This window comes from Elephas maximus, chromosome 1 (genome assembly GCF_024166365.1).
Source record: "Elephas maximus indicus isolate mEleMax1 chromosome 1, mEleMax1 primary haplotype, whole genome shotgun sequence".
Classification (NCBI taxonomy): Eukaryota; Metazoa; Chordata; class Mammalia; order Proboscidea; family Elephantidae; genus Elephas; species Elephas maximus.
The window spans coordinates 28459114-28481118 of NC_064819.1; the positions used below are offsets into that span (position 1 = coordinate 28459114).

The 22005-nt window shown below is 43.1% G+C and overlaps 1 protein-coding gene across 3 annotated transcripts; it reads right to left on the minus strand.

Annotated features, from left to right (window-relative positions):
• Nucleotides 1–2070: 2070 nt before the first annotated feature.
• DNAJB11 (DnaJ heat shock protein family (Hsp40) member B11) lies at nucleotides 2071–21789 on the minus strand. Of its 3 annotated transcripts, XM_049880779.1 has the most exons (10): nucleotides 21512–21786; nucleotides 18450–18606; nucleotides 14133–14230; nucleotides 11897–12029; nucleotides 7044–7186; nucleotides 5853–5935; nucleotides 5179–5236; nucleotides 4003–4114; nucleotides 3435–3594; nucleotides 2071–2522 (listed from the first exon to the last, which is right to left on the minus strand). In XM_049880779.1, the coding sequence occupies exons 1-10, from the start codon at nucleotides 21577–21579 to the stop codon at nucleotides 2458–2460; spliced, it is 1077 nt and encodes a 358-aa protein (XP_049736736.1). In that variant the 5' UTR covers nucleotides 21580–21786; the 3' UTR covers nucleotides 2071–2457. The 3 variants fall into 3 exon arrangements, 2 of the variants coding, with proteins under 2 accessions (XP_049736736.1, XP_049736744.1); XR_007516843.1 differs by lacking the exons at nucleotides 2071–2522; nucleotides 3435–3594; nucleotides 4003–4114; ... (1 more) ...; nucleotides 5853–5935; nucleotides 7044–7186 and adding exons at nucleotides 7194–8925; nucleotides 8984–9361 and having other exon boundaries at nucleotides 21512–21789; XM_049880787.1 differs by lacking the exons at nucleotides 2071–2522; nucleotides 3435–3594; nucleotides 4003–4114; ... (1 more) ...; nucleotides 5853–5935; nucleotides 7044–7186 and adding an exon at nucleotides 7194–9361 and having other exon boundaries at nucleotides 21512–21789.
• Nucleotides 21790–22005: the final 216 nt, after the last annotated feature.

The window sequence follows — 22005 nt, forward strand, 5'->3', positions numbered from 1 at the left end:
GAAGCGCAGGGTCCAATGATGAAAGAATATTCTAACTCATTAAGTCAGGGTGGTCTGCACCATCGCTCAAGAGAGATAAAGCCCATTAATACTCTTCTTTGTAGGAAGAGCATTTCATCTCTGGGGTCTTTCCAGCCGAGACTAATAATTAAGTCTCGCCCATAATGTCATGACGGATTCTTGCAAATGTCTTGGGAAAATGATGATCAGAAACTGTCCTGGGCTAGGATATATAAGGAAAATGTTGATCTAAGAAATGCTGGACTAGAGGCAATTCAGTACTTCCACACTTAATGAATCGTAAATGTACAAAAAGTCCAATAAACTTAAATGTGTAATTATGGGTTGTTTCATTTGATTTCCGATGATGGAGTTTCAGCATTTCAAATAAACCTTTTAATTTTGTTCTTTTCTTTCACGATTGGACTATTCAAGTCCAAATAGTATCTGATTGAGGTTAAAAATGAGCTACTTTCTGCCTTTTTCTCGTGTTCTAAATTGATGAGATTTCATTTCCTACCCTCCCCCCCTTCCTTTTTCCACTTATTTTTGTAAAATAGAGCCAAAATGTAGAAAGGGCCACATAGAGACCCCATCACCCTGAGACCAGAGAACTAGATGGTGCCCAGCTGCCACCAAGGACCATCCTGACAGGGAACACAACAGAGAGTCCCTGAAGGAGCAGGAGAAAAGTGGGGTGCAGAACTCGAATTCTAGTAAAAAGACCAGACTTAATGGTCTGAATGAGACTGGAGGGACCCCAGAGGGCATGGCCCCTGTACTGTTACCCAAAACTGAAACCATTCCTGAAGCCAACTCTTCAGACAAAGATTAGACTGGACTGTAAGATATAAAATGATACCTGTGAGGAGTGTGCTTCTTAGCTCAAGTACACGAAACTAAAAGGGCAGCTCCCGTCCAGAGGCAAGAGGAGAAGGCAGAAAGGGACAGGAGCTGGCTGAACGGACACAGGAAACCTGGGGCGGAAAGGAGCGTGCTGTCACATCGCAGGGTGAGCAATGAGGGTCACGTAACAATGTGTATGTAAATTTTTGTATGAGAAACTAACTGGAACTGTAAACTTTCACTTAAAGCACAATAAAAAAAGGAAAAAAATAAAAATAAAAAAACATAGGCCCAAAATGTCATGAAAAGGCTGAGTAGCTGAAGGTGGGGATGCTGCTGGAACTACACTGGTAGCTGGAAGGCAGCTCCCCACACCTTGCAACAGCTTGAAACATTCAAGAGCTGAGGCAGGAAGTCCAAAAGGACATGAAAAGTAGTGTGCAATGTGACTATATAATGCAGAAAAGTGAAGGTTCAAAAATTAAATGTATTAAAGTCATGTACCATCTGAATTAGGTGTTGCTGAAGAGGCAAATGTCATTTGTAACTCTGCTTTACGGCCACTTTCTAGAGCCAATGGTAATCTTACTTCCTACAACAAACCAAAGCCTTTCTAATCATGAGGTCAACAGAGAACGTATATATGAAAAGTGCTGTCTAAACAGTAAAGTCTCCATATTAGATTTTGTAACTCCCAAATTAAATGAGAGGAAATGTACTTTTTTTCAAGGACAATTAGATCTTTGTGTAAAGCTCTAAAGATACTTGATTCATCAACCCCAATTGCTCAATCTGTTCAGTTTCTTCAAGTGCTTTCTAAAAGAGACCGTGTGTGTGCAGCTGGGCATGGGGACTGGATCTTTATCACTCTTTTGCAAGGGTGTGCATGGGGAGCCCTGGTGGTACAGTGGTTAATGTGATCAACTGCCAACCGAAAGGCCAGCGGTTTGAAACCACCAGCTGCTCGCTGGGAGAAAGACGTGGCAGCCTGCTTCCTTAGAGATTTATAGCCTTGGAAACCCTATGGAGTCGCTATGAGTAGGAATCGACTCGATGGCTGCGGGTCTGGTTTGGTTTTTGCATCCATCTTGGTTGACGGTAGAAGACATTCCAAAGAGCTCACAGGCCACAAAGAGGGACACTGGGCAGATGAAAGAAAAATGGCTAAAATGGACATGGGAAAGACAGCAGTGTAGCTCAACCAACAAGAAACAGGAGTCGAGGAAAAGTAACAACAAATTGTATTTAAAAAACAGACTTCTCCAGTTGGCATTTTGAATGAAACAGCTGACAGTTAACTTCAACCCTCTATATTGTGTTTCTTTTGCTCTTGGAGTCCTCTTGTGGCTTTAATTCTTGAAACTTGGGCAGCAGCACCAGACATTAAATCCCCAAAGGGAGAGGTATTATTAAACTTCTGCTGGCCAGTCTTTCTGAATACAAATGGACAAATGCTTAGGCCCACGTATTCATTCCATGACGATCATTAGAAGAAAAAAAAATTAAGTCAGACTTGAGTACTGAAAGTAAAAACAAAAACACAAAAAACTCCTGCAGATAATAAATATCACTGATTGACTTATTTTAAACAAAGTCCAATTTTATTTGACTTCAATATCCTTGCAGTCCATTGTACACCTTCTGCACTGAGCCTTGCTTAAGCAGCTGCTTGATACCTGATGGAAGAATGGACAAATGAATCCATTAAGAAAATGTACTGACTTCCCTAGACTTTAAAGAGCATCTTTCATGGGGAGGCTCACAAAAGGCCCAACGACAACCACCGATCTGAGTTAAACAAATAGCTACTAATCTCCAAATTGATGGCCTAGGAATATCCCCACATATGCCAAGGAAATCCAACATAATCCCTGTCTTTTTCTCTCTCAGACACGCATACCACATACACCCACGAATTAATGAGAAGAGGCAATCGAAACGGAAAGAAAGCTCTCCAGCTATCTTCCATTCCTTTTTCTTTGTCCCCTTTTCAGTTTGCACCTCGTTCACTGCTCTCCTTTTACTGTTGGGAGCCCTGGTGGCACAGTGGTTAAGAGCTACAGCTGCCAACCAGAAAGGTAGGCAGTTTGAATCCAACAACCGCTCCTCGGAAACCCGCTGGGGTAGTTCTACTCTGTCCTATAGGGTAGCTGTGAGTCGGAATCAACTTGACAGCAATAGGTTTGGAATTTTTTTTTACTATTTAGGGCCCACCAGTTAGGCCCTTTTCTCAACCAGTGAACACGACATCACCCCTAAGCCTCTAATCCCTAGAGGTACACCTCATCTTTCCTTTTACAGTCTGGTCCAGAAATTTGCTCTCAGTGATCTGTTTCACACTCACACACCCACACAACCCATCTCTTAGGTTTCAAAGCCCAGCTTACGTAGCCTTTTGTCACGGCGACAGTGGGGTTTATAGTATTGCCTTTACAGACAAAGCAGAATTCATTCCTATCCCTAGTTCACAAACGTCATCAGAAGGTTTTGTTTTTTACTGTCTTCCCTCTTTAACCACGATGTTCTCACGCTCACTTACCTGGCCCTTCACCCCCTCCCACACACACACACACACTCACACCCCGCACCTTCTCTTGCTTCCTCTGTTAACTGTTCTTTTGGAAAATCCACATCGAAGGTGATTATCAAAGAACCCTTGATGTTGTTGTTGTCAAAGTTGGGGAGCCCTTCCCCCTTTTTCCACAGCTTGGCTCCTGGCCTGGTGATCTTGTCCCGGGAAATATGTACCTGGAGGGCAAAAGGCACTGGACTGGAACAGGGCTGGCACTCAAGTACAGTGCACAGGCTCCAGCAAGCACCGGTGCACACACCTAGTGTTACAGGCTCAGCAGAGAAGAAGGGGCGGAGGGGTAAGGGGGCCATCATCAGCGCGATGCGAGCTGAAGAAGGAAAGGGTTTTCAATGTTAAAGAAAAATGCGCAGGCAAAAGAAAAAGGCTGTGTGATCACTGGTGAGTAGCTGAAAGGTCTGTGGTGCTGTTACTGACTGACATTCTGCAGCAGAGTGGGGAGAGAAGGCAGAGCAGATTGACAGGCGTCCCTGTGGCTCTAAATGACTGTAGTCGCCAAAGGAATCACAAAACCACCCACGGTAAGGCTTTAGCAGGACAGGAAACAGGAAAATCAGTTTGTTTACCTTGTGACCATCCAAGTGAGGAATATCCATCTCAAAGCCGACCAGAGACTCAACTAGAGAGATTGTCACATTTGTGTATAAATCATCTCCTCTCCTTTCAAATACTGGATGCCTAAAAACAGGACAAAAAGTTAGCTTCCTTGTGTCTTCGAGAAAAGTTCAAAAAGTTTCCGGAAAAATCTTGGAAAAGGGTGACCACCGCTCTTTCAAACTGTGAGTATTTATTGGACCTTCCTTCAGTACATAGTATTAACTGTAACTATAAAGCTGCGTAAGGCTTATTAAACCCTGTTCCTAAGGAGCTTGCAATCGGCAGAAGCCAAAGCATGTAAATGAAACTATACTTCGTTCATGGGGGAGAGAGGAAGATAACTTACCGCAGCAGCCAGGGAGATAACATCAGGAACGGGTTTGTGGGGGTTTCCTGAGTCAGGCTCACAAGGTCAGGTAGGCTCTAGATATGCAGATAAGCTAGGGGTGGGGGGCGGGGAGAAGGCAAGAGGTAGTTCTGGCAAAGACCAGGAGTTGAGAAGGCACCAGGTTTATTCAGGGAACAGTCTCTCTGGGGAGTGATGAGAAAGACGAGGTAGGGAAGGGAAGCTGGGGGAAGATCACTGAGATTTTAGTGTGCAGTGAGGGGAAAGTCCTAACCAGTCGGGGGCCCATTGCTCCCCATCAGGTGGGAACCCTACTGCAATGAATCCTCGGATGCAAAGGTAACACTGGTTTCTGACGCGGTAATGGGAAAAATAACAAACAAGCCCGAGTCTCTGGCAAAATGATTATCTCAGCAGCACTTCATGCTGAGAGAAGCCCAGAGATCTCTCTCTGCAGCAAAGCTGCCTATTACGTAACAGGGCTGGGGGAAGTATCCCATTCTTATATGGCGCACTGTTTCCTCAGGTAAAATCTCAGCTCTCCTCGGCTCTCTGTTCTTGTTTGCCTCTCTTTCAACCCCTCACTTGTCCTATCAGTTCTTTCTTTCCAACATCTTCTGGATTTGTAGGTCCTAAGTAAATAAATAACTGAGGCTCAGTTCTAGGCCCCGAGCCAAATTAAATCTTCAGTATTGTTGTAGAGTCACAAATAACGGCTTAGGGCACTAAGGACATGGAACAGAGAAAAAGTCTGAAGTGCTCTGGAGGCCAGCAGAGCCTCCAAGATTAGATTACTTACTTGACAACCCTGATTCGGAATCGTAAGTCTCCAGGTTCCCCATCCACGTGCGGTTCACCTAGTACAACAGATTACAGCATACTCTAAGTCACGTAAATCTACGTGGCAGTACAGAGAGAATTTTTCTAAGCCATTACCTTAGGCACTGAGTGTCAAATTTATCTGTGAGAACAGTGTCTCTAGCTGGTTATATCGGATGATGGGTAAAGATCACCTGTGCCTCAGGTGCAGCAATAAATACCTATTTACTGAACAAAGAACAACTCACTCATTTCCTGAACCTGAAGCCTTAAAGCTTTTTTTTTTTTCCTTTTAGAGTTTTCAATTTAAGCCCAAGGGTGCGGTCTGTGAGCATCTTATTAATGCCACTAGTGTTGCAGGTCTTCTTTCATTGCTGCGTTAAGGTCTGAATGCCCTAAATCTTGATATAACTTAGGCTACCTGATGGCAAGCTTTGGCCAGATAGTTGAAGGATAAACAGTGATGCTACTGCTCAAAGTAACCAATCATGACAGACATAAAAGGGTTTCTGCATCCTGAAACCAGCTGAAGAGTGTTGAATTTGTATATGCATTTACTATGTGGCCAATAAGACATGGCAGGAGGCAGGAGGTAGGGGTATTGACAAGCAGAGAGCAGAAAGTTATAACAAAACAACAACATCAATATTTTACCTTCTCCGATAAAGGGGTACTCCATGCCATCTCTCACTCCAGGTTCTATTTCTACCTCCAGTGTTCGTTCTTCATTCACCAGTCTGAGACAGAGAATTAAGAGAGAAAATATAAATATATGAACCAAGCCCCAGATAGACAAAGTTTTATCTATTCTATTAGAGTGTTTTCTTAGAATGCTACCTTGTACCTCTACTCAACAAAGCTACCTGATATCCATTTACATTTTCTACATTCCAGCATCCAGGACCAAGCTACCGTATACTATAAAAACACACAAGTGCTGCCTCCAAAACGGCCTGCAGCAGGCTGATTGCTTTGAACTCTGGGATAAGTAACAGAAAAAACTACTCACTTATATAAGTTTACATCTGGAGGGACAGCCTCATGGTATTAGAAATCTACCAGAAGAGTTCACCCTATCTGATTTTTTTACTGATCTCAAAGGAACCGATACAGTTCTGAGACACACATGCTCATGACTGGCAGTTGTGAGTTCTGAAGAGGTAGAATAAAGCAACAACTGAGTCTACATTTGGAGCCCTGGTGGCACTGTGGTTAACAGCTTGGCTACTAACCAAAAGGTCAGCAGTTTGAATCCACCAGCCACTCCCTGGAAACCCTAAGGGGCAGTTCTACTCTGTCCTATACGGTCGCTATGAGTCAGAATTGACTCAATGGCAATGGGTTTGGTTTTATTGGGGGCTTTGGGCCTACTTTTGGGGCATGTAATGTCACAAATCTGTCAGAGTCAAGTGCCAAGGAACGTAGTAAACAGCAACATGGCCAAGTGTTCAATCAATATTATATTTAAAATGCTTTCCAGTACTCAGGTTCAATTAAATAGTTGTTTTTATAACTTAATCAGCAGCTATTACTTCTCTAATCTGAAATGTTGGCTGGACATAGAAGATCGCTTTAATATTCCAAGTAGGAAGAAAATGCAATGTTAAAACTTGGTAAGTATATTCAGAAACAAAGAGCAGTCCAGAAACATGCAAGGAGACATTCAGAATAAATACTTTTTGAAAAAAAGTACACTTCTTTGCTCTATCATCTATCCTTTGGTAGGCCGTGAAAGAGAGAGACAAAAGGAAGGAAAAAAACCTAAGTGTGGACCGTCGGCACCTTACAAGACAAATCAGATCATTAAAATGTCTCCCGGCTGAGCACAGAAGTGCTTTCACTTACTTGACATTGGGGCACTCATCACAGACCACCTCCTGGGTCATCTGGAAGCGACCTGGACCCAGCTGGGTGGTTCGCATCTCTTGCCGGCAGTTGCATTTCCGCTTGCCAGGTGCCTGTCTTGCCACAGGTTTGTTCCTAACTACCTACAAGTGCACATACAACATTAGCTGGGGCAGGTACCACAGGTTTGTTTCTAACTACCTACAAGTGCACACACAACATCAGCTGGGCTGGGTGCCTCAGGGCTGAACGCTGGCCTAGGAACATCAAGCCTGCTCTCCCCAGTAAAACGGCCTTTAGTTTCCTCAACCCATCAGGGCCCTCGCACATGCCCAGGCTGGTAATTCTCCTTTTCTGGCAAGTTATCCCTCAAGGTGACCGACAGCTGGCAAAACTCTTTGAGGAGTTACAAATCGGCCCCCAAACAGGAATGAAGCAAACAGACACTTAAATGACTCTATTCTAAAGCTGGAGAAGGGGAGAGAAAGAGGAGTAAGAAAGAACTGAAAGACACTGTGCGTGGTATCAGTGTTTCTGTGCCGTAATTGAATGCTACTGAGTTATACTTCACAGAATTACTTTCTTTTACGAAATCTGAGCTACGTGAAGCACGATACCTGAAGAATAGGTATGTGACTACAACCTAATCCTGTGATTAACCTAATGAAATGCCTCCTTGTTTCAGGCAGCTCAGTCTAGGTCTGTTTGCCGGCGCTATCTCAATTCAGACACACGTGGTTAGAGAGACAATAACCATCTCTTTGCAGTTGACTTGCAGTCAAATATTCTGATCTCTCCAAGTATGTGAAAATTACTATATATATATATATATATACATACACACATATATATAGATGAAGAAAGGTGTTCCTATTTTTGCCTGTTTAATTAATCAAACACCTCATCACAAGGTAAGTGTGCATGCGGCAGAATGAAACATGCTTGGAGGAAAACCCTTCAAAGCCTACCAGCATAGGAAAGTCCAGGTCAAAAGAATAAATTATAATGACAACAATAATAGTAGCCAGGGCAAACCCTTTATAGTGGTAACTGTGCCAAGCAATGACCTAAACACTCATCTATATTAAGTCATTGAGTCCTCACAACAGCCTTATGAGGTAGGTACTGCTATTATCTCCACTTTACAGCTGAGGTAACGAAGGCAGAGAAAGGTCAAGTGTTAAGTAGTGTGGTCGAGGTCACACAGCTAATAAACAGCAGAGCTGGATTCTAAACCTGGTGGTCTGGCTCCCAAAGCCATGCTTCTAACCACTGTACATGCTAATTCTCAAGGTAATTTAGAAAAATAATATATTGTGGGGTCATTTAAATAGCAAGGCCACCTACATCCTTTACAGTAATAAGATTAGAGAGTAATTTGTTTAGGAACACGTCAAACGCAAACAGTGATCACACTGTGTATTGGCGATGGCAGCAGAACAGAGAATACAGGGTTAATGAAGCTCACCTTTTCTCCTACCTCTACAGTCTCTCCTGGTTTTCTCCTATCTATACAATCTCTCCCGCTGTTCTCCTACCTATCCAGTCTCTTCTGGTGTTCTCCTACCTATCCGGTCTCTTCTGGTGTTCTCCTACCTATCCGGTCTCTTCTGGTGTTCTCCTACCTATACAACCTCTCCTGGTGTTCTCCTACCTATCCAGTCTCTCCTGGTGTTCTCCTACCTATACAGCCTCTCCTGGTGTTCTCCTACCTATCCAGTCTCTCCTGGTTTTCTCCTACCTATTTAGTGTCTCCTGGTTATCTCCTACCTATACAGCCTCCTGGTTTTCTCCTACCTATCCAGTCTCTCCTGGTGTTCTCCTACCTATACAGCCTCCTGGTTTTCTCCTACCTATCCAGTCTCTCCTGGTGTTCTCCTACCTATCCAGTCTTTCCTGGTGTTCTCCTACCTATACAGTGTCTCCTGGTGTTCTCCTACCTATACAGCCTCCTGGTTTTCTCCTACCTATCCAGTCTCTCCTGGTGTTCTCCTACCTACACAGTTTCTCCTGGTGTTCTCCTACCTATACAGTCTCCTGGTCTTCTCCGACCTATTCAGTCTCTCCTGGTTTTCTCCTACCTGTACAATCTCCTGTTTTTGAAGGCAAGATGGCTTGTATTCTGAATGTGCCTTGCTCCCATTCTGCAGACTGAAGAAACGTATTGCTAGACAGTCACATCTTCTGTAATTGTCTAGTCTTCTCCTCTCAACTATTCAGAGCAAACCCACGGCGAAGAAGAAAATGTTTACTTCTTGTCAACATGGCAAATATGCACAGGCTACCAGCTGTCTCCTCCGAAACCAATCCTAGAAAAACTACAAGAAAACATGGATTCCAGGAAATGACAACACAGAATTTATGAGAGAAGCCTGGAGACGGAAGTCTGATTTGAGCTGGTACGTGCGTCAGATGGTAGCTACAACCTGGGGCAATAGCAGCTAGTGGTGACAGTGAGAAGATACCAAAAAAAGCGGTTCAAGTTCTGCTCTTGCCTGGCTCCTGAACTACCTTGGGACAGATACTGCCTGTCCCTTCTCCACAGAAAACAACAGGACCCCAGACACCAAAAACAACAACAACAAAACAAAAACAAGGTAACAAACAAAATGCAGTTAAAACCACCAGGGAAAGAGAGTTGCCAATATCCATAGGGGAACAAGGGACCACAGGCCAAATAAACTCAACACCTCGAAAGTCCAACTACCCACTTCCCCCACAAAAAACAAGAGGCTGGATAACACATATATATTAAGAAAATGTATTAGAGGAGACAAACCAAGAGTTTAAAACAAGCATAATAATATTTAGCGGGGTATGGGACGATACTAGCAAAATGAAATAGATATTAGGAAATCACAACAGAATCAAGCAGAAATACTATGTATAAAAATATGAGTTGAAATAACACAGATGAGATATTATTAGAACAGATATAGCTGAAGACTGAACTAGTCAGGTATAAGACCAGAATGAGGCCCTCTCCCACAAAGAAGGAAGGAAAGATAAAGAAATAGAATATATGATATATAAGTTAAGAGCAGATAGAAATAGAAGTACCAGAGGACAGGATTCAGAATTTGAAGAAATAATGGAGATAAACTTCCCAGAATTAAATAAATAAATAAATCACATGAAATTAAAAGATTGCAAAGTGTTAGTAGAAAATATATATGAATAGCACTCTGACTTTGGAGAAGAGTTTCTTCAACAAGACATCAAAATTCACCACAAAAGACAAGACTGATAATTCTGACCACATTAAAATGAATTACTTCTGTTCACTTAATCTTCAACGTAATGAAAAGACAAGTTATGAACTGGTAGGATATACAGTCACGCATCACGTAATGTCCAAGTAGGTCCTGTGACATCGGAAGTTACGTGATTGGGATGTTCTGTTAACACCTGGGTCCACGGGGCATGGGGCTCCTGGGCACACAGGCCAGGGGTTTGCCATGCAGCTGCAGCCTGGGCAGCCCCCCCTGCAGATTCCTTAGGTGACTGCTTGGACGAATCCCACCAAGGGTGCAACCCTGCAGCCCCGTGAAAGTCACAGCGGGAAGGATCTGGCTCCAGGGCACCCAGACAGCAGGGGAGAGGTCTCAGTGACAGACCTGATGACCAGGCGCCCTTGCCCCAGCCAGGCCCCACAATGCCTGCTGCTGACCTTGGGCATGCTGGGAAGCAGGACCCAGCAACCACTCCTCTTGGTGGCAAGGGCGCCTGTTCCTGGTGCTGGAGGGTGGCAGAGTGGGCTCGCTGTGAGGTAGGGCTATGGGCATCCCCTGGAGGGCCCCCCCACTACAGATGTCAGATGTTGCCTGAAGGGGCAGATTTACACAGCACATGAATGTATTTGTGTTATAAATAGCCAAGAAAGGATTGGAAGCAAGAATAAAGTACTCTTAGAAATCAATGAGAAAAGGGCAAACAACCCAACAGAAAAATGGGCAAAAGACACGAAAGAGCAATTCACACAGAGGGAACGCATACGCCCAAGAAACATATGAAAAGACGCTTACCCTAACTCCTAATCAAGGAAATCAGCTCAAGGCCACGGTGAGATACCATTTTATAGGCGAAATTTCAGAAGTCTAATAATTCCAAGTTTTAGAGAGGCAGTGAATCGATAGATCTCTTATAAATTGCTGGTGGAAGCGTTGGGACAATCACTTTGGCAAACGATACAGTATTATCTTGTAAAATTGAACATTTGCTCATTTTACCCAGAAATTTCACATCTAGGATGTACCTACCCCAGAGAAATTCTTGCTCATAGGTACTTGGATTTACGTACAAGAATGCCCATAGAAGCACTGTTTGGAATTGAAAAAGAAAACTGGAAATATAACCTAAATGCCTATTGAAAAACCATGGTATACTTACATAATGACATTTTATTCAGCAGAATTACAGCTACAAACATGGATGGACCCTAGTAACACAAAAAAGCCAGCTCCAGAAGATAACATATGAGACCATTTTTACAAAGTCAAAAACAATATATTGCTCAGGTACCCATGTGTATGTGATCAAACCAACAAACAAAAATGACAGGGGAACAAAAAACACAACACTCAGGATCGTCGTTAGCCCAGAAGAGAGGCAGGGGAATGCATGGGGAAACAGCATGTAGGTAGACGTGAGTCACGGTATTGTGTCACTCAGTTCTCGGGCTGGGTGCTGAGTTCATGAAAAAACGACACCAAGTGTACCATGAACCAAGGGCTAATTCAGTTCTGTGAACCTGGTCACTCCTTCCTAACCCCTCAACACAAAGGCGCTCAGAAACTCCAGTCAAAAGAACAAGCTCTGGAAGTCGGTGTGAACAGCTGTGTTGTTGAACTTACTTCCACAAAATTCCCCGCATACACTTCTTCCAAAGTGACTTCCAGGTCTACAATAATATCACTTCCTCGTGGGATATTTCTGTCTTGCTGACGTGGGGTTCCTCCAAACATGAAACCGAAATCTCCAAAGAAGCTGTGAATAAGTGCAACATTATCAGGAGAAAAAACCGGAGTTCACATTTCACAATTATTTACTTTGTTTTCTGCTGGTAAAATATTGTGTCCTACCAACTTGCTGTGCAAAACTGAAAGACATTTTTATTTAATACATTTCAGTCATCTATCAGACATAATTTTTAATTTATACAGGATCAATTTTATTGCTGCACCACCACAAAAAATCTACTTTTTGATACGCCACGGCCCTAAATGTATGCCAGTGAGCTCAACGCGAGACTGAAGCAATGAAATAATGATCTGTTTCAATACTGAGGGAAACCCGGATTGATGGATTTGAGAAAGCATACACCATCTATAGGAGACCTGGTGGTACAGCGGTTAAGGTGTCGGCTGCTAACCAAAAGGTCGGCAGTTTGAATCCACCAGCCACTCCTTGGAAACCCTATGGCGCAGTTCTACTCTGTCCTAGAGGGTTGGTATGGTCAGAATCAACTCGACGACAATGGGTTTGGATTTTTTTTGGTATAGCATCTATAATCCCATGTAATGTTGAACTTTATGGTTAAATTACAGAATTTTTAAGGGTAATTTTGACCATGGGTAGCGTGCACTTTACATACGTTTTAGACGCTCACCTCGGTAAAAGAAGTTACCACTTTGTACAAAAATCCTGGGTATGTAACTAAATAAGCTGAAAAGGAAACAGCCTTAGTAAAATTGTAGTGCTGAAGACAAAGGAAGTTCTGGCCTCCACAAGACCAAAACTCTGTTCTGAATGTTAACAAAAACAACGCTTCATGATTGCTATCAACAGCAGCCTTCAATTGTGCAGGAATTCTAACCTTAATGTTGATTTTGGATGTTATTTAGAAGGCTCAGATATTAGCATACTAATGATGACAACTATATAACTCCCCCCCAGCAACCCTGGTGAATGGCTTCCCTGAGCCTTAAATAAAAGCGGGAGCAGAGAGGAGATTTTTCTCTTTATGCCATCCCTAGGTATCACTTCAAACAGCTGTGGGAAACAGGACACGTCCCTAGAAGGCCAAAACATCAAAATCAGTCCTGGGAAGTAAAAGATACTATAATCGTATTACTTGCACATCTTCGCAAGGCTGGGAAATCTACTGACACCCTAATCAATAAATGGCAGAAGCTACCATATGCAACAGTGATTGTTAACTTCTTTTGGGGAAAGGTTCGTGAACCCTTTGAGAATCTGAAGAAAGCAGCCAGATTTCTCCCCGCAAAAATGCTTATTCAAACATCTTTTTGTTTATAATTCCAACCTGAAACCCCAGCGTAAGATCGCCTAGTATATGGCAAGGTCCCTGGGTGAAGCAGGCTGTTTGCACTTGGCCACCAACTAACAGGTTGGTGGTTCGAACCCACTTAGCAGCACCCCAGAAGAAAGGCCTGGTGATCTGCTTCTTTAAAGTTTACAGCCAAGAAAACCCTATGAAGCTCAATTCTACTTGTAACTCATGGGGTAGTCAGGAGTTGGAGTCCACCTGATGGAAAAGCACTTGTTTTTTTGGTTAGGATATGGCATCATCAGGGCATGTGGAAACAAATGCTCAAGAGAGGGGCTCAAAGAGTAAGCAGCAAAGGTGCTTATTAATCCAGACACTCAGCCTTCCCAGAAAGCTGTGCACCACAGGAGACAGAGTCCTGACCGCAATTCTTTCCCCCATCGCTGATTATCATCACCATCCCTTTTTTGTTGATAGGGATAAAAAGTGGCAGCTCTGAGGATGGGAGTAGGAATTTCTTTCTCTCTGCTTACAAGAATGATTTTGCTCATTAAGCGGTTTGCAGATTCCAGGAGACACTGAGGATGAAAGGGCTTCCACAAAACCCCCCCTAAAATTGTCAGGGTTGATTTGACTGATGTTGGCTAGATGGACAGTCCTTTTGGGGCAGTTTTTCCTGAAGCTTTGTAAAAATGGAGACAGCTCCCTTCCCGCAGAGAGGATGGTGGCTGATCTTTGCTCAAGGATCATATGCACTCTCCATCAAAAGTTTCTGAACAAGGAGCAAGGCTAATTCTTTGATTATCACCAAGAGACCCATTCCCAGACACCGATATTTTGTAGATAGGTAGAACACTTACTGTGAAAAAATGTCTCCATGGGAGCTCTGATGACCATCTTTCAGTCCCTCTTCACCGTAAGTATCATACTGTTTCCGTTTCTCACTATCTGACAGGACCTGGGGGTAGAGTCAGTGAAGGGAAAGACCATGAGTTGGTAATACTCCATTAATGTACGTGCAGACTCATGTTTTTTTACTCTGAAACTGTGTCTAAGATTTTTGTGGAATGTACGTATTATTTAAGCACATTGTAAACAGTTATTTTCTCTAACAGACTAAATTTTTTGATGTATTGTCCATTTTGTAACTTCCACATTGTTTGTGTTCTCAATTTAAATTTTTCAGAGCTTAAAAACCAAAAAACCAAACCCGTTGCCATCAAGTCGATTCTGACTCACAGCGACCCTACAGGACAGAGTAGAAGCTGCCCCGTAGGGTTTCTAAGGAGCGACTGGTGGATTGGAACTGCCGGCCTTTTCGTTGGTAGCTGTAGCTCTTAACCACTGCGCCACCAGGGTTTCCTTAGCCACTCAGAAATCGTATCTGAGATGAACGACGTGTCTGTGAAGGTGAGAAGGAAGAGGTGTGATGGATCCCTCAGGTTTACCTCCCTGCAGTTTGACTCCAGTGCTTATGCTCTTCACCACCAGAAATCATTATTAGTGACAGAAGCAGTAGACTAGGAAAGCCTTAAAAATAGCTCTGCCCTACCTTCTATGTCCAAGACATGGGCACACACACGAGTATACACACACACACACACTCCATGCATTAAGAGATGAGCAAATCAGAGTAATCAGACCCTAGCTCTTCTAGAAAGGTCTATACTCCTGTATCTTCATACTCTTTTTTTCCATTTATTGGTGTATACAGAAACTCACTTGTGGACCGATGCCATCTGTGCACACATGCGTGTGAAATATCTATTTCAGTTCATTGTGTCCTGAGTTTGAACTCCAGAGAGGGTAAAAGGGACATTGTTCTATAAGGGTTGCTCAAGGTCAATTTCACAGTTCGCAAAGAACTATTAAGTTTTAATGGTTTAATACATAGTCACAGCTTTATGCTTCCTCACTGCACCCACTCCATATATAATGCTAAGGAATTTAAGAACACAAGAAACTTCCGTACTCTTCAAAATTTATCTTCAACATGGAAGATAAACAAAGCTTCCCTTCCATTTGGAGCAATCTGCAGTATATGCACACATGTATCTTTGAAAATTAAATAGCTTTACGATCTTCTTTTGATATTCATAAACTCCTACTTAGAAGGCTGTAAGAGAAAGTTATTTCAAGCCCAAATTCGTGGTGGCCCGAGAAAAGAGAGGCCAGAAGTGACAGTGCTTATTCACTCAGTAAAAGAAAAAGCCTGTTTGGCATATTCAAACACAACACACTTTTGGCTCAGGGCCTGAAATGTGTAGGAAGCCATGGCAAAAATGTCTTGACGTTAAAAAACCAAACCAAACCCACTGCCACTGAGTCAATTCCGACTCATGGTGACCCATAGGGTTTCCGAGGAACAGCTGGTGTATTCAAACTGCCGACCTTTTCGTTAGCAGCCGAACGCTTAATCCTTAGTACATATTTAAGGAGAGAAATAGAAATTGAGTTTACGAGAGAGTGGGCATTCTTAAAAGCAAAAACTCATTTCTACATTAGTTCAGAAATGACCAAAGTCACTACGATGGGCCAAAAACAGAAGGTAACAGAAAGGAACGTTTTCACAAACATCCTTCGAAAATAGGTGCTTTGGGGCAGCAGAGAGGGGCATAGCTAACTTTCAAGCAAAAATAGTTCTCTTACTAGTAGGTCATCTGAATTTCTAATTCTCTGGTCTTTTCTTGGCAAAGAAATGAGCTTCACATTTGTGTCTATAAAGAAGATCATTTTCAAAACCCCCAAATAAAGACACTTTTATGCCAGTTTCTTTTTAGACATCAGAGGCTTCTATAATAACTCTCAAAAAACGACCCTTGAAGTCATTTATTTTCACTCACTTTTCCTCTGGCTGAGGAATGTAATTTTACTCCATGGTCCTGGAAACTATTTTATTTAAAAAAAAAAAAGGAGGAGGAGGGGTTTCTTAGTTGATTTTGGCCAAACAACCCAGGGTCTCCACTAATTAAAATGCCAGCAGTAATCCCAGCTCAGTAGAGAAGACCAATTTGTATTCACAAAAGAGCCCTTCATGCAGTGCTGGGATTCTGATTTGTGAACACCACTTCACCCAAGGACCAAGGGCAGTCGGGCTTGACAGTTACAAAGAACGATGCAAAGTTCAACTTGTGACTAGCAAGTTTTTCATAGTTTCACAAACTGCAGTCTCATGAATTATCTATCCTGCCTAGGGCTCAGATAAAGAACGTGACAGATTCTTTAAAGGGCATGGTAAATTCTTACCAACAGTTTCCTAAAACCCAGTGCCATTGAGTCAATTTTGACTCATAGCGACCCTATAGGACAGAGTAGAACTGGCCCATACAGTTTCCTAGAAAATATTTTTGACTACTGGGTTCCTAGCAAATAATGGGACTGTTCATGGGAAATATATGCAAAATATGGAATCTGGTGTATTATCAAAAATATACAAAGTGTTACCCGCAATTTTTGAGGGTCTACCAGCTCTCTCAAATTCATGGGCCCCAGGTTAAGAATTTCTGTCCTACAGGCTCCCTAAACGTATGAAGGAAATAAATGGGGAGTCCACTGGCTCTAGGTTTCACACAGATATTAGTCACTCAATCCCATAGTGTCTTTAATCGGGGCGGTGTGGGGCAGGAGGGGGGAACTTTGAGATGCCTTCCTTCTGGGTTCTTTCCACTAAAATATTTTTCAGATTTGTTCTCAGCGTCTTTACTACACAGCAATTTAATCTGAATGCAGGAGTTTTACCTCTATGATTTTTGGAGTTAAAATATTTTTTCCCTGAGGGACCAAATTGCTGGGCTGAGGGCTGTGGGGACCATGGTCTCAGGGAACACCTAGCTCAACTGGCATAACAGAGTTTATAAAGAAAATGTTCTACATTCTACTTTGGGGAGTAGCGTGTGGGGTCTTAAAAGCCTGTGAGTGGCCATCTACGGTACAATTCTGGTCTCACCCCTTCAGGAGCAAGGAAGAATGAAAAAAACTAAAGATACAAGGGAAAGATTAGTCCAAAGGACTAATGGATCACAACTACCACTGCCTCCACCAGACTGAGTCCAGTACAACTAGATGGTGCCTGGCTACCACCACTGACTGCTCTGACAGGGATCACAGTAGAGGGTCCTGGACAGAGCTGGAGGAAAATGTAGAACAAAATTCTAACTCACAAAAAAAACACCAGACTTACTGGTCTGATAGGGACCAGAGAAACACCAAGAATATGGCCCCCAGACACCCTTTTGGCTCAGAACATCACTTGAGGTTCACCCTTCAGCCAAAGAGTAGACAGGCCCATAAAACAAAACAAGACTAAAGGGGCACACCAGCCCAGGGGCAAGGACTAGAAGGTGGGAGGGAACAGGAAAGCTGGTAAAAGGGAACCCAATGTCAAGAAGGGAGAATACTGACATGTCGTGGGGTTGTTAACCAGTGTTATAGAACAATATGTATACTATTTAATGAGAAACTAGTTTGTTCTATAGACCTTCATCTGAAGTACAATAAAAGAAAAAAAAATATATTTTTTCTGTGCCCTTTTAAAAAATGGGAAGAAAAATATGCCTTGCTCTATTTCATAGTGTCCCAGTGACAATTAAATGAGACAATATGCATGAAAGTGTTGTGACTTCTAGATTAGAGGTTACAGTTAATACAGTGTTTGCATTTCCATATGGCCAACATCTAGCTAGGTAACAGCCGCTGCCTTGTAATGGGGCAGGAAGCTCTAGTTTGTAACACTCCTCACCATTCCGTATTGCTCCCCATTATGGCAGCAGAGTATCCCTTGTCTTGTTGTATCTTATACCTGCCCTGCACGTTATTTGTCTGGTCCCTGTGGGTGTGTGGATTTGCACTTAGACTTTGTATTTCTGGCTCCAGCTCGCAAACTGATTGGTTGATTATAGATGACCAATCTACTCATTAGTCTACTAATCGTACCTTCTCTCATTCATATCTTTTTAACATTACTCTCCTTAATAAAAGAAACACTAGTATGGAAGAAGGAAGGAAACGTCTATTAACATGAATGTGAGATCTACTACAATATGGTTAAGTATGACTTTTACTTTTATCTACTGTCTGGTTTTAAATAGAAGTGACCTGAAAGAAGAAAGTTTCTAGGCTACATGGTCTGTTCTGTATCTGTAGGTTTTATTCATACTTTATCCTTTTTCCTGACTTACCTCATAAGCAGCACCCAGATCCTGGAACTTCTCCTGAGCTCGCGGGTCATCGGGGTTCCGGTCAGGATGAAGCTGCAGGGCTAGTTTCCTATAGGCTTTTTTAATGTCCTTTATAGAGGCACTTCGAGGCACCCCCAAGATCTTATAGAAATCTCGCCTGGTGGGGATGGGGGAAGAAGACATCATTAGAGAGTTGTATATTACATTTTATAAAAGTGAGGTTTTTTGCATTTACATTTAGGTTTGTGTTTGAGCAAAGGGTTAGGAAAATGAAGATATACATATGATGCAAAAAGAAAAAAAAATGACTAGAAAGAAACACCAGTCCTATATATTAATCGCAATGAGAGGCTATGTACATTTTGAGCAATGCTAGAATTATTCAAAACATCTGTGGCACTTTTCTTTTAGAACTACCTTCAGTCAAAAAAAAAAAAAAACTCTTATTTTATGGTCACAGGTTATTTTCAGCCAATTAACTGTATCATGAAAGAAACTCTCCTCTTTATTTCCCTGTATCGACTCCAAATGACTTCTGACAATTTCCAAAAGTCAAATAACAACCTCAAAGGATTATTTTCCATACTCAAAAAGATTGTTACATTAATGTTTTCATTAACAGTGGAACTACTGGAATGTTAAAGATGAAGTGACTAAAGCTCATTTCAGAGGTTAACACAGAGTTTAAACCAAAGCACACATGACAAACCTGAAGAGAAAAGAACATCCATTTGGATGTATAAATTGTGGTGTGTTTGCTGAAAGAGAAAGCCAGAAGAAATATCAATCTTCTTGTTATGCTAGTTTGTCTAGGTCAAGTCTTAGTTAAAGACAGCTGCTGAAGCCCGTATGCAGAAGCCTGTATGTCTCAGCAGCCATGGGTATGCATATGGCATATGCTGGGAGGTGACACAGAGATCCACTGACCTCCTTTCCATGAACTATGCTGGAACCCAATTAATCTTAATGGGGATCTTTGCAAGAAGGGCCAATGGGAAGGTAGAATAAGACTATTAAAACTTTCAGGATAGGGATGGTATTTGGCTCATAGAAGAAACCAATACATATTCATTGAATGAAATGAATAAAAAAGAACGTTCGCAAGAAAAAAACCTATGCATTCCTTTCACCACCTTAAGTTATTCTGAAAATGCTTTCTCAACAATGAGGCTGGGAAAGTTGTTCACAATAGTGACACTGATGTAGCAGTGAAGGTAAAAATATATTGGAGTACCAAAATGCAAGTCATATAGGACAAAATATTAAAAAATATAAGTTTCATAAGCCCTTAGTCCCAGTTTAGGAAAAAAATCACTTGACCATTTCATGTAATTTTTTTTTTTTTTTTTTAATTATCACCCACAAGTGGTTCCATGAGAATTAGGTGTCTTCTGCTCCCCCCAAAACGTGTAAAATCTTGACATCTCTTATGATAAGAACTAAATAAATCAAAAGGATTGCTATAATTAATAACTAGAGGTCTAAATCTATAAAGAATGATGCTTCCTTGGAATATACTTAATATAAAAAGGAAGAGAAACAATGGCTAGTATAGCTAGCTCACCATCAACATTACCGTTCCCAAGAGGCTCCTTTATGAATGAAGTTCAAAGCTACAGTATTAACAACATTTATATCAACATTTTATTTAAACACCTTAGGGTTCTTGTTGGAGCCCTGGTGGCACAGTGGTTAAACTCAGGCTGCTAACCAAAAGGTCGGCAGTTCTAATCCAGCAGCCACTCCTTGCAAACCCTATGGGGCAGTTCTACTCTGTCCTATAGGGTTGCTATGAGTCAGAAGTGACTCGACAACAACGGGTTTGGGTTTTTTTTGTTTTTTTTTTTAGGGTATTTGTTGCTTTAAGTGTTAAAAGAACTACCAAAAACATGCCGAGAAAAAACAATAAAAGCATTACCTAGGATAAGTAAATATTTTTGACATTTAGTGTTTCACAAAGTAACAAAACGGTAAGCATAAATGCACATTTAAAAAAAAACTTAAGAAAATAAGAAGCACATAGATTTTAAAGCTCTGCTAAATACTATCGCCCCTATTAGAACAATGTATAAACTGTCAGAAGCTAAGATCCTACTAATCCCTGGCATAAACATCCTGTGGTCACCAGACTTAGAGAATCATGCATCTTAAAGACAGGAAGGATCCTCAAGAGTTCATCTGGTCCTACTCCCTTCATACAGGTGGCACATTATCCTCGTGTTACAAATGAGAATTTATACAGGTTCCTTCAAAGTCACATAATTCATAAGTGGGGTGGGGTTTGCAGGCTAGAATCCCAGTCAGGTACCAGTTGGTGAACTGCTTCTCTCGCTCATAATGTCATTCAGCTTCTCAAGAAGGTACCATTGAGAGAGACAGTGACACACAATCACAGCTTAGGCTCAATACTCCAGGAAGCTGGGAAGACTCTCCAAACGGTCTGCCTTGCTCCTCAATTAATTTTCTTCAGTCCCAGCATGGCCTCCCTACCTCTCCCCTCACTTCGTCACTCAGCCTGCTATCATAACCCACCCACTTTAATATCAGCGCCCCAATGGCTCGTCGCAGGCACAGCATCGCATCGTCCTCTTCTCCAGCCCAGCAGGCACAACAACCCACCTCTCTGACCAAAGACCTGCCCAGGCCCCTCAACCTCAGCCTGCCGCTGTCACTCCTTCATTATAGCCAGGGGCTCCGTCCCTCTCCCACCTTTGCGTGACACTGCTTCCGCTCACAAATCACTTGCTTCGCTTCAAATACGCTCCTCCTCCCCCCGCCAATGCTGTTTGGCACTGCATCCAACTCCTACATCCCTGGGCTAATTTAGGTCTTCGGGGCCTCTGGATCTAAGTCCTTCTCACTCGTGTTACCCACGGCTCTCCTCTCCACCCCAAGAGCCTGGCCTGCACTATCCATTCCTCCTCCCCACCGCCTCACCACGGCACTGCCCCTCTCCACTCCCTCAGCCCAGCAATGCTCCGCCCCCCATCTGCCCCCGGCCGCCCTCCTCCCCAGCAAAAGCTGGTTCACGGGCCCCGTGCCCGCGGGGGCCTGGCCCTCACCCGGCGATCACGGCCCCGATGAGGTACAGCAGCAGCAGGCAGAAGGTGCCCAGGTTCTGCGGGGCCATGCTTCCTCCGTCCCGGACCCTCGCCCACGCTCTCCTCACAGCCGCCTCAGCAGGCGCGTTGGCTAGCCAGTCCACCCGGCCCTGTAAGGCCGCTTCGCGCCGGGGGTCTCCTACTCGGTCCGCAGCGACAGGTAACTTGCCCCCTTCCTCTGCCAGTCCACTTCCCGGGGATCCAGTCCGGTGAGAGAAGCCACAGCCGGCGACGGCCAATAGCTGCTTGGGACATCACACGCTGCCGGCGCCTCGGAGCCAATTAACGCGGTACACTTCACCTCCGAGGCGGCGCGGACGGCCAATTAGGTCTCAGAACTGCAGCCGCAGCTCGCGACCAATTACAAGAGGAAACGTCAGAAGGTGGCGCCGCCGCAGGAATCCTCTCAGCTCCAGCTCCAGCAAGTCATAGAAAATTACGTAAGAGAAAGGTGG

Coding starts and splice junctions, on each gene's coding strand:
- DNAJB11 (XM_049880779.1), bottom strand. CDS start 21,579: ATGGCCCCGCAGAACCTGGGCACCTTCTGCCTGCTGCTGCTGTACCTC. Junction 12,030..14,132: donor CATGGAGACATTTTTTCACA/GTAAGTGTTCTA, acceptor ACTTATTCACAG/CTTCTTTGGAGATTTCGGTT. Junction 4,115..5,178: donor TTCCGAATCAGGGTTGTCAA/GTAAGTAATCTA, acceptor TCCTGTTTTTAG/GCATCCAGTATTTGAAAGGA.